This window comes from Paralichthys olivaceus, chromosome 21 (genome assembly GCF_024713975.1).
Source record: "Paralichthys olivaceus isolate ysfri-2021 chromosome 21, ASM2471397v2, whole genome shotgun sequence".
NCBI classification, from domain to species: domain Eukaryota; kingdom Metazoa; phylum Chordata; class Actinopteri; order Pleuronectiformes; family Paralichthyidae; genus Paralichthys; species Paralichthys olivaceus.
In genome coordinates, this window is record NC_091113.1 from 17,606,759 (window position 1) to 17,619,359 (window position 12,601).

Genomic DNA, 12,601 nt, shown 5'->3' on the forward strand with positions numbered 1-12,601 from the left:
ATAAATAGATAATGAATATAAGACACATGAGGTGACTGTGATTTCATTTTCTGGCTTTGTTGTGGTCAGCCTCAGATGATGAAGCAGTCAGGCGGACTTACCGTGGAGCGTGGGCCTTAACTGCTGGGACATCAGAAGCGACAGGAGGAGCTGTACGGGCCGGAATTCCGTAAACTAACTTTCCACTTCTATAAAGACACAATCAGGCAAACACATTAGATGACAGAAGATGTGGGTTTGAAGAACAGAGGCTCACAGTTGTGTGTTTGTTTGCATTTATGTATGAGATACATACATGAATCCAAAAGGAGCCAGGTTTTTCCCCGGGCTGGGAGAGAGAGTCATAAATGGCACATTGTTGACCTGGAGACACAAACACAAAGCTTCAGGGATCGCTTGACTGAGCTGCCATGGATTAAAAACACAGCCTGTACATACACCCAGACTTAAAAATCCCTGTCTGGTGCTAATATTTTCATCCCAACAATGACAACCCAAAGATTAATGATCTGTCATAGTTGTCGTGCAGGCCTGACTGGCTGCTACAGGCTGAGCGGTGCTGCTCCCAGAGGCATGTAGCACTCTGTCTGAACCTGCTGGGGGCCAAACCCTCTCTAAGCAGGCGCATCATAAGGAGGAAGAAGAGGTGGGGTGGTTGTTGCAGCATGAAATCCAGTAGCTGCAGGCTCAGCGGTGCTGCTCCCAGGGGCATGTTGCACTCTGTCTGATGCCAAACTCTTCCTCAGCAGTATCATTAAGAGGAAGAGAAGAGTCATTAAAAAATCAAAGTCCAATACTGAAGCCTCTCTACCCTGGTCAGTCTCTGGGTTTTATCAACACAATCCCTGTATTTATACAGAGAATAGATATCAGTATGTTTGAGGGAGAAAAATGATAACTGTGTGGTTGACTTGATGACAAACATGTATTCAAGGGTCCTTGCCAGTGGCGGCTGGCCAATAGAGGGCACTAGGGCGCCGCCCCACCTCTCACCACATTACCTTGAATAAGACATAAAAATTTAAATAAAAATGAAATAATAAAATAAAAATATTTCGAAATATATGTATATATTTTTTTAGATGTGCAAGATACATATTTTATAGTTAATGATGAGTAAAGTTGTATATATGACAGTTTAGATGTGATTATAATCTCCACACACCACTGTTGTAAACAGTACTCATATTTATTATATATGTATCTGTTTTCACACTGTGAGAAGTTGAGGGACTTGATGTGGACTGTTATCAACAGCACTGTGAAAGATTATCACCTTGAATATTACAAATGTGCTAGAAAGACATTTTATATATTTGTACAATGTTTATTTCTTTTAGTACATCAGTTTGGCTGAAATCTGTGGTGCTTCCACCTGCTGAACACAGAATAAACTGTAAGTACCAGTCTTGGCTGCTTAACACAGCTGATATTACATGTGTCAAAAGTATTGTAATTATTGTCTTCTACAGTATCTGTAAATTATCGTGTTTCTCTTATGTTCCTTAATCTACAGATGTGACAATGATTTCAGCATAAAACATCCTTTAACGTGACTTTTTTCATTTCATTTCATGAAGCACCACAACACCTGATGTCCTCAGAATCCACTGTGGCAGCAGCAACATGGTGGAGATCGGCCTGCAAGATGACCTGCAACTGCTTACAGTTGGCAGTCATTGCAAAGTATCATGGATAATATTGAGTCAATTTCTATATCCATTATGGTTGGTAAAATTAACACTGTTATCACACAATGTTCATCTTTTACTTTCTGATTTGATAAACTTTAGATAAAAACAGTGTTTTCTTTTCTTTTTTGCCATAAGATACTGATATTTTGTTAATCTTTTATTGTATATTATTATGCTCTTGTTGTTTTCATCCATGTAAATACACTGGTGTGATACCTTGGTATATGTTTGCTTGCTTTTTGGTGTATGTCTATTTTGGAGTTATAGCCCCCTCTGGAGAAAACTCCACCAGCCGCCACTGGACGTATAGTATGTATTTCCATCCACTAGAGGGCGACTCCTCCCCACAGGAAGCTGTCTGGGCCTCCCTTATTGTTTTCCTTGGTCTATGCAATATCTATTTATTTATGACAGTTTCTTTACATGGTGAGTTGTTGGTCGATCTGTGATCTTTGTTTTGTCTTGACTTTTTTCTGTTGTCTCTTTGTACCGCTGAGAGGAGTTGCACTTAAGTTTCCTTGTACAGCTGTTCAATGACAATAAACACTTGAATTGATATAATAGCATTATCCCTACTTTTGTATATAATGTTTAAATTTTTGCTCATATTTTCAGTCTTTCTATATTTTTCACTTGTGCTGCTACTTTCCTCATTATCATCAACCTGCAGAGTCGGAGAGCCCGTGTTCTCCACCATTTTAGACCTACACATGCGTGAGTTCCAGACCCACTTAGAGAAGGACATTGACCATCTAGTATTCATTGGAATGCATACATCATTGGTTTTCAGCACGCAATGATAGACAAATATATACAGTAATGAACAGCTTTAAGCAGCACTCCACTGCTATTTCCATGACTGCCCATACGAAGGTCAAACAAAAGCTCCTCAAGTTTATGTTTCCTTTAAAAAACACACAATAACCAGTAAAGTATTTGTAAAAAATAGTAAAAAACATTTATTGTAATCACATCATAAATCCCTCCATTAACCCTGACAGTCCTCAAGCAGGTGAAGAAGGTAAGGTCAGCTCAGGTGTCTGTTGGATGGGCACTGCTGACTTCTTCCAACGCTGTGGTTTTCTCAACCCCAGAGCATGGCGGATTCTCTTCCAGAGTGAAGGCTTCATTTCTTCCTCAGGGAGAACACTGGAGAGAGAGTTCTCCTCAGTGACCTCATCCTTACTCTCTCCATTGAGCTGACTACTGGAAACATCAGCTTCATGACAGTGGCAGACCTCATGACAAGAAGCTCTGAGCTTCATCAGCTCTTCTTGAAGAGCGTTTTCCTGAGGCAGCTCGCTGGTTTGAGTCTCCTTGTCCATGGAGTGAATCTTTTGGCTGTGAGCTTGCCTGTCCTCCACCTCTGTCACCACAAGCTCAACCCTGCTGAAATCCGTTATTAAAGGGGCCACCTTCTCCTTCAGAGCCACATTGTCCTCTTCCAGAGCCTTCACTTTCACGTGAGCTGCCATTTTCTCCTTCACCCTCATCAGAAACTCATCCTGCTGTTTGAGATTCTCATCCAGAGCCTTTATTGCAGCCAGTTTGGCAATGCGAGCTGTTATTTTCTCCGTAATCCTTATCTGAAGTTCATCATCCTGTTTGAGCGTCTCTCTCAGAGCCCCAAACTTAGACTTCAATGTTCCACGAGTCTGAAAAACAGAAACATGGAATTAATTTTTAAAAGTCCACTCAACACAACCTGGACATACATTTCTAAAAAAAAATGTTTTACCAGAATGTCCATTTCGGTAAAGGGGGATTTGTGGTTAAGAGAGCAGTGTCTTCTTGATGAATTTTTACTGAACAAATCAGTTGTTGTCTCCGTAGGCAGGATTGTTGTCTTCACAAACGAGGACTGTGGTCTTCTCAGTTGACGGTCTGTTATTTATAAGTTTGGTAGTTCAAAGGAACAAAGTCCTCTACAGTCTGTAGAGTTTTTGATCCTTTGATTGACATCTAAGGATTTGCAGGCCAGCAATCACTTCGATGGTTGCCCCCACAAAAATCATTAAAGAAGGTTTTTAAGAAGCAACAGTTTCCATGGCGATTTTTATAACTACACAACATGGCTGCCCCTGGGGGTTTATCAGGTTGACTTCTATATGATGCACATCGTTGCAAAGCATACACAAATCTTTAGCTAGGCAGCTACTATAGACGTGTTCCACAATCCCTCCCCTTGATGCTTGTAGTATTTTTATTTTTTATATTTAATTCTTTGTTTCCTATTTTTATATTTTCTATATTTATACTTGCACAAATACACCACAGCAAATTCATTGTATGTGTAAACCTGCTTGGCAATAAAACCAGATTCTGATTTATGACAAACATCAAGTTAGCACTGAACACTTGCAGGCCACAGGGTTTAGTGAAACTAGACGGTCTCCCATGGCGATATTTGTAAATACACAACATGACTTACCCTGAGGGTGTTTGTTTGTATCAGGTTAACTTCTGTATCTTGCACATCAATACAAGTGTACAGGAATCATTAGTATTTTAATGCAGTGTACACGGCTGCTGGGCTAGGTAGCTATTATTAGCGTGCAAATGCCAAACAGCAAATCAGAAATACTTGAGAATTTGTATCTGACTTCTCTGAAGATTCTCTACTGCCTTCAAATCTCTTGCATTTGGCATCACCAATTGCTGACAGTGATTGCAGCTTCCTTCTAGATGTGATGTGTGTTGTTGATTTGTTTTCAGTTGCAGTCGCACTGGTTGTTGCAGGTATACAACATATTTCTAGCTAACTGTTAGCACTGCTGGTCAGTTCTCTTCTTTGGTCCAAACTGAAATATGTCAACAACAACAATGAAATCGTGTATAGAAAATAGACTGTATATGAAGATAGACGACACATCTCCACTTCCTCTAAAAATATCTCAGGTAGTGATGCTGCCATCTCGTGCTTTTGCCATCATTTGGAACCTGAGTTTGAGCAGCAGTGATCATACAATCTCTTCTCCAACCTCCATTCGAGAGGAGAACTTTGGTTGAAAAACTGTGAATTGTTGAAATTGGACCAGATTAAAAAAGGTAAAACGTACACCCGAGGATTTTCCCTAAACTGGTACAGCTGAAAGGCTTGGCTAACAGGTTGTATAGAGTATGAGTCATAAGATATCCAGCAGTATATGGCACCTCCTTTTATTTTGTCTTAATAGTGTTTGTTAATAGCACTGTGTGTGTTTCAGGAATGTGTACTTAGTAAACACTAAGAATGAGACTCAGTCTGTAGTCTAATGATGCATACTCTACTTACTATCTGAGCACACAGCAACAACTATTAATAATTTACATTATTTATCATTATATTATTATTATTTATATTATTATTATTTTTGTATATATTATTTTGATTTAGTTTTCGAAGTTTTTTTATTGTTTTTATTGTTTGTGCAGTATGCAGTAAACTGTTAGCTATCTGTTTTTGTGTAAAATGACTGACATGTTTATTTTTGTTTATTGATCAAATAAATACCTACTATTTCACAAAGAACTGGTATCCTGCAGTTTGTATTAAATCGTAGAGATGGTTACTGAAAACTGAGTATGGCACGGCACAGCCGCACCAAGAATATTTTTCACCAGCCACCACTGGTCCTTGCGATGTCAGTACTCGGGCTCTAATAAAAGGGGAAGTAAGTCATTTAAAGGACCAGGAGTGCTGCCGCAGACACAGGAGCTTGTGAATGGTGCGCCTTGCCTGAGTCAGTGCCAAGGCCCTTTGCGATAGAACAATGATATCTGAACTAGGCCCAGGAACCACCTGGCACAGAAACAGTCTGTGGTGCCACCACAATGATCAACAACCACTTTGTCCTGTGGGACAGGGAGACAGTGGCACATTGGCATAGAGCAGGCCACACTGGGGGTGTCAGCATCCAGATGGGGAGAATTAAAAGGAACATGGAACATTCTGCTTGTTCACAAAAAGTTTCTGCCATAGGGTGACTGAATCGTTTCCAGCCACATTCTGAAGCTCCATTTGTGCTTGAGCAGTGTCTGGCACATTGCTCAATGAGTCAGTAAGTGATCCGCCCTTGTCAGATTTCTGCAGCTATCCTCTCACGGCTGGAGGACCTCAGGCCCCCCTGCCTGTTACCACACAGTGGTCATAGGTCCGATCATGTGCCAGTTAAGCAATAATGGGACAAAGTGATGCAACACTCTAAACACTGTCAGTTGTAGCAGCTTGAGATCGCAGATGGCAGGAATGGTGGGCTTCACACACTGTGTGTTCACCATCAGCTCCAACTCAGAGAGACACACAATGAAGCTATAGCTTCTGTAACCTGTGCAGTGCAAGTGTTACAGGAATATTGCTCTGTAAAGCCGGTTTGAGACATGTCCTGCAGGGGAACTCATGGAAAATTGGGTTTGGACTTTCTCTACAATTTGCTTTTCACACAGGCTCAACGCAGCAGGGAATTCTCTGCTCAGACGCATTCACAACAGCAAAAATATCAACCAACGCCCTGCTACTAATAAACTCGAGGAGGGGATGAAAGCAGAGGTGACATGACCAGCGGCTGCTAAATCTCAGGGACTGAGATACAGCTGATACCTATGCTGCTGCTCTCGAGATGCTCCAACACCTTTCTTGCCTTCTCCAGCTGGTTAGTTTTCTTCTGGAAGTCCAGGCTGAGGAGGGACTCAGTGGAGAGCAGCAGATTCAGGACCCAATCTCGCTTGGCATAATTGAAAATGAGCTCATGGAGGGCTGAACATCCTTTGTCCCTCTGGCAGGCGATGGGTGGCAAGGCCAGTAGTGAAACTATCCTGATGGGCTTCCAGCAGTGCAGGTGGAGGACAGAGAAGCTAACCAAGTTGTCAAATGGGTAGCTTTGGGTTGGTGGGTCCACTTGGGAGAGCAGTGCTGGGTCCTCCTCCTCATAGTTACATCATTTATCCTCCTTTCTCATCCTCATCCCAGGGTTTGGACCTGACATCTGAGGGATTGAGCAACTGGCTGCCTCCAGTGGGGCAGGAGTCAACTTCAGTCTGGTGATGCCGGCCAAGGACACACTATACAAAACATTTCTGTTTCACACAAACACTGATATTTTTATTGGAGGAAGGCATAAAATGCATTTTCCAACAATAGAACAATTTACAAATAAAATAAAGGAATTCAAAGATCTGTATGCAAAGAAATGCATGCATATACATTTCAGTGTACACCCAGACGAAGATGTGATTTAGGATTTAATCCAAAAACCAGTCAAACCAAACACCATTTTGCAAAAGTATATCAGAACAGAAAAGTGCATCTTTGGAACAAATCAGATGATGCTTATATTACGATTGTATTAAGAAAGAAAAACAGTTAGATGACACTACAAGCACATCCATCTCATTTTAAGACAATTCAATAATTCATTTATTATCAGAAAACAGTCTGGTCTGATTATTAAGACGTAAATTAAGAATTTCTTTCACTTGGACATTTAAGAAAGGGGTAGTAAAAGCATCGCTAACATTACATAAGTACACCTGGATCACTTCAAAATCAAAAACACCTTCAAGTACAGTTGAGGAGAAACAAATCAATGCACAGATCGACTTCAAATGTAACATATTAGACAGTTGAGAAAGAACAAAATGCTCTCATAAATGTTTGAAATCACACTGTTTGCCAGAAAAAAGCCTCAAAATGTGTTTTACACATTACTCATTCACTCATTAAAGGTGTATTTGTGGTTTAAAGTAGAGGAGTAAGACTTTTTTTTCTCTCAGCATTTTTCTTGATTTGAAAAAGCCCTATCAAATGAATTGATGTGGAGATTGGTGGAGTGACCCTTTACCCTATGAAACACTTATCTACATATCTTACCAGAAACATTAACTCTGTGGATATTTACTTTATTCAGATGACAAGAATACCAGAAAAGAGTTTCCTCTGCTCTGCTGATCTGTCACTCTCCTGTTAGAGTACTCTCATGTGAACAGTTCAATTATTACAATACACTTTTCACAGTAATGATTATCTCAAAACACAGATATAAATAGCAAGACAGTAATATACATATACATCAAGATTACTGAGAGAAAGCAATACAACATCATTCATCAGGAAGATGAATGAATTCTCTATTATGAAGTGCTGTTGGGTTCAATGCTATTTACAGACAACTCAATAGACAATGCAAAACAGTTCAGTTCCAGCCTTGTACACAAATACAATCATACAAACGTCTTTAAACAGGTTCCCTGTTGTGTTTTTGACTTCTAGTAGCATTGTGGGTCCCTGTTTTGTCTCTTGTCCACACACAATGTGACGCAATGCACAGTCGTCCCAATTGCATCACGATATTCCTGATCAACACGTGGCGGTAACACGACAAGGAATATCCCTGAAGGACAACTGCAAACTGGTAAACATGGATATAAAGTTCAATACATACCGAGTTTAAAACGTTTGTTTGTTGACAGGACAACTCCACAAAAGTCCTTTAAAGGCTGAACTGGCAAAAAGCACAAAAGGGTTTTAAAGTGTCTGCAGTGAAGAAACACCTCTGCTTAAAGGGATAGTTCGCACAAAAATGAAAATGCACTCATTATCTACTCACCACTATGCCAGTGGTTCGGTGGGTGAAGTGTTTGAGTCCACAAAAACTTTTGGAGTCTCAGGGGTAAACAGCGTTGCAGTCGAATTGAATACAATTGAAGTAAATGGTGACTCCTTCTTCAACCGTCAAAAAAAATAAAAAACATAACATGCCTTCATACTGCTCCTGTGGTGTCATCCAAGTGTTTGTAAGCCCCGACATTCAAATTTGACTCAAAACTAGTACATTTACAACGTGTTTTTAGCCTTAATGTCCTCTGTGATCCACGTGTGAACACAGCTCCAGAGGAAAACAGCGGACACTAAGGCTAAAAACATGGTGTGAATGATGCCTTCTTGAGAGAATTCTCATTTTTGGGTGAACAATACCTTTAAGAGAAGCAGTAAGCCAAGCAGTGCATCATCAAGGAAAGTAATACTAATGGAACATAACTTCACAAAACAGCGAGAACAATGAAAAACCCACCAACCGTATGTTCAGTTAGCAATTATTGTTAACTATTGGTTTATAAGAACAAATATCACGATGCCCTTATCTGTTGTGGAGAAACGTGTTTTTCTTTACCTGCATGTTCTTTTATTTTATGAAGTCGTTACTGACGGGCAAATGCTTAGTCAGGGGTCCTGTACCAATTACATTTACTTTATATACGTCTAATATTATTCTGATACTCTTGCACTGTGGATGGATTTCTGACTGGGACTACCAGGCATCACAAGCCCATAAACAATCGCCTCTGTCTGTCACTTTTCTGGTTCTCATGACTGCAAATTATATTATATAATATAATATACTATATTATATAAATGGTTTGTCCGTTTTAAAGTAAATTATTTCATTCTGATAAGTGTCACAGTTTTCAAAAATGATTATGCCATTTTTAATTCTTCAATTAAAGCCCAGTGCAGCTCTACAGGAAACTCCCACCCAAACTGAAGGGGGTGAATTTCTGAGCCTGCTGAGCTCCGATCTCAGCCACGTACAGAGCTCCAGTCTTCAGGTCCAGGTCGACCAGGTGGGGCTTCACATCTTCAGCCAGCTGGATCACACTGACCACTTTGCATTGGCCAATTAAACCCACTGGAGGTGCATCCAGCAGCGAGATCTGATTTGTGTGGAGCTGGACAACAACAAAGTACTTCTTGTCTGGGGTCAGGCGTACAGAGTAAGGCGCGTCCTCCGTGAAGCAGCTCCCCCACGTCCCAAGCCAGTCCCCTGTGATGGAGTTAAAGACCTGGATCCTCTTGTTGCCCCTGTCGGCCACCCACACCCTCAGGGCATTGTCCACAGTCACGCTGTGGGGGATGTAGAACTGAGCCAGGCCTTGTCCTTTCTCTCCATGCATCCACAACACCTCTTGATCTTTAGAAAGCTTGATGAGGCGGTTGTTCATTCCACCATCACCGTCCACAATGTACATTTCCCCGGAGCTATGGATGAAGATCTCCGCTGGCTGGTCGAACTGCAGAGGGTTCAACCCTGAGCCTGGCTTCCCTGGTGTGCCAAGCACCTGACAAGAAATAATCAAAAACAAGCAACAGACTGTTGAGTGCTACAAAATTATTTAAATACTCAAATGTAAATGAAGCAGGAGGAACCTGAACAAACAATCCCTACCACCGACATCCTGCTGCAGATAAAGCTGTTACCTGAAGAAGCTTCCCTGATGTTGAGTACTGTTTGATGCAGTGGCCGTATGGGCCATTCCCCACATCTGTGATCCACACAGTGGGGTTCAGTGAGGCTGCATCTGCTAAAAATATCCCATGAGGCATCTCCAGTGTGGTTGTGTTCCAGGACATGATGAAATCTCCATCTGTAGTGAACACCAGCACCTTGGGCACGTTATCACCTGCGATACAACAAAGGCAAAAACTGGGTGAAGCATGAAGCAAACATGTATAATCAACAATGTTCACTTGCTCAAGAGAAAGGAACAGCAGAGGAACACAAACATTGCATAAATTACAATAGTATTCTGCATGTTGGGGTTTTAAACAACTATATAATGGACTATAGTGGGTACATATCTGCCTCTAATTCAGGGTAACTTTATTTCAGTCATCTCACTCAGGAAATGCAACAACCAGAAGCAGGGTAGTAGCGGCAGCGTTAACACCTTACGTCAACACTCAGCTGAGTGTATCTGCCATGACAAAACAAGCTGTATTCTGCTTCTAAATCTTCTCTGTTCCCAGCTGAAACTTATTTTGTCCACAACTGAAATGCTGTTACAGTACATGTGAAATTCCCTCCATACTGGTGTTACAAAAAGTATGCGCGTGTTTGTAATGGGTTTTGTGCAGGACACACGTCCCTACCTTGCTAGATACAGACGAAAACCGAAGTGCTCATGACCGGAAACATGGGTACTGAATAAAAATCTAAATAATCCTAAATAATCTATTGACCATTAATGAAGCCATATGTTACAGTCTTTTTGGAAATGTATTAGAAAATCATTTATAAATCACATTATCCATTGTTCATTTTTACAAATACGTGGAAGGACATTTAGGCTAAAACATGGTGCAAATGACGCCGTTTTGAGTCAGATTTGAATGTCGTCACTTACGGACACTTGGATGACACCACAAGAGCAGTATGGAGGCATTTAATGTTTATTTTCTGCTGGTATTTTTAAGTTTTAAGATGCTGTCAACATTTACTTCCATTGTATTGCATTTGGCTGCAACGCTGTTCACCCCTGACACTCCTCAAGTGTTTTGTGGACTCAAACACTTTCACATCCCTCCACTGGCATCATGGTGAGTAGATGAGTGGATTTTCCTTTTTGGGTGAACTATCCCATAAGTACAGGTAAATATTCCTATGACAGTCTCAGAAGAATGCATGTTTACATCATGATTTACATACACAACATATGTAAAATCATATTGATCATACAAAGTAAAACGAGGTGTCTGCTGGGGGTTGATTTACTGTTGTGTGGTGAGTGTGTTACCTCTCTGTGCCACATACACAAAACCAGCATACTGATCGACTGCCACAGCGAACACGTCCCCGGTGAAGAGCTCCGGGTTCCGGGGCCAGCCCAGCTCCAGCTTGTACAGAGGTCTGCCCAGCAGCTGGTAGTCATGTCTGAGGCTGGAGCTGCTGCCTGGCTGGGAGCCGAAGGTCCCGTACAGCACCATCATCAACAGGACCAGCGAGCCCATACTGGAGGCGATCAGACACGCGTGGCCTCGCTTCTTCATCAACATCTGTGCTGCGTTCAATGTCCTGCTGCGCCGACGTTAGCGGAACCTGTCAGACTGACACCGCTGGAGAGGAGGACACTGGCCGGAGTCCTCTGAGGTCAGATACTCGTTCTGCTCCGGACAAACAACACGGTCAAGTCCGTGTGTCTGTCTGTATGAGGAGATTTGAACCCCACCAACCAAAAGAGAGATTCACTTCCCTATGAGTCCTAAAGGGAAACAAAGCACGGTGGGACGTGAGACAGAATAACTTCCGTTCTCAATGTCACAATAAAAGCTAAAATAATAATAATAACAATTAAAGCTACTAACTTTCAATTGCAAAACTATATACTCAGGAGTTTCATGTTGAAGATTTCTGAGAATTATCAATGACACTTTGAACTGTCGAGAACATATTGCTTGGGTCAACAGAGAAGTAAATCAATATGTTGGTGTTATAAGGAGGGGTTGTTGAAAGGGATATTCCTGAGCAATTCAAAACTTTCTTCAAGCCAAATTCACAGGTCCAGATTTCTCACTTGCACACCTACATTTTCAACAAGATTTAAGAAATGCAAATTATGACTTGGCTTTTCACAGGTGGAAAAGGACTGGTCTCCAATAAATGTTACAAAATACAATTAAAAGACCATCTAACTGCTGCTCTAGAACTGTTCTTCTTTATGTATTACTGTCTTTGGAAATATGCAACACATGTGTATATGTCACACACACACACACACTCGCAATGAACACATCTACACGTCACATACACATCTTTTGCTTTTGTATTGCTTTCAGTGTTTGTTTTTATTTGGCTAAATATGTTATCATTTATTTGCTGACTCTCTGGTAGCAATTCTGTATTTTCTAATTTAAAGATTTACATTTAGTTAATTGGATCACTATTTAGCTGGGGGCCATTGGGGTTTTCGCCACCTTCTTATATATTATTATTTGTTTTGAGGTTTTTTTACTTATTTTTTTTAATCTGCACTAAATTAAAAAACAAAAACTGAAATACCAAGACGCATAGATGCTGGCTAAAGCTCTACTGGTCATTGTGGGTTTGGACATAACTTGTGTCGTATATATTGGGGTTGCGATGATGTGAATATGA

The 12,601-nt window shown here is 40.9% G+C and overlaps 2 protein-coding genes across 2 annotated transcripts; both read right to left on the reverse strand.

Annotated features, from left to right (window-relative positions):
- Positions 1-2,627: 2,627 nt before the first annotated feature.
- LOC109626680 (uncharacterized) lies at positions 2,628-3,594 on the reverse strand. The gene is made up of 2 exons (XM_020082810.2): positions 3,433-3,594; positions 2,628-3,349 (listed from the first exon to the last, which is right to left on the reverse strand). Exons 1-2 carry the CDS (start codon positions 3,442-3,444, stop codon positions 2,699-2,701), a joined length of 663 nt encoding a protein of 220 aa, XP_019938369.2. The 5' UTR covers positions 3,445-3,594; the 3' UTR covers positions 2,628-2,698.
- Positions 3,595-6,746: 3,152 nt separating this feature from the next.
- Positions 6,747-11,747, reverse strand: LOC109626628 (NHL repeat-containing protein 3). The gene is made up of 3 exons (XM_020082723.2): positions 11,244-11,747; positions 9,928-10,130; positions 6,747-9,788 (listed from the first exon to the last, which is right to left on the reverse strand). Exons 1-3 carry the CDS (start codon positions 11,500-11,502, stop codon positions 9,189-9,191), a joined length of 1,062 nt encoding a protein of 353 aa, XP_019938282.1. The 5' UTR covers positions 11,503-11,747; the 3' UTR covers positions 6,747-9,188.
- Positions 11,748-12,601: the final 854 nt, after the last annotated feature.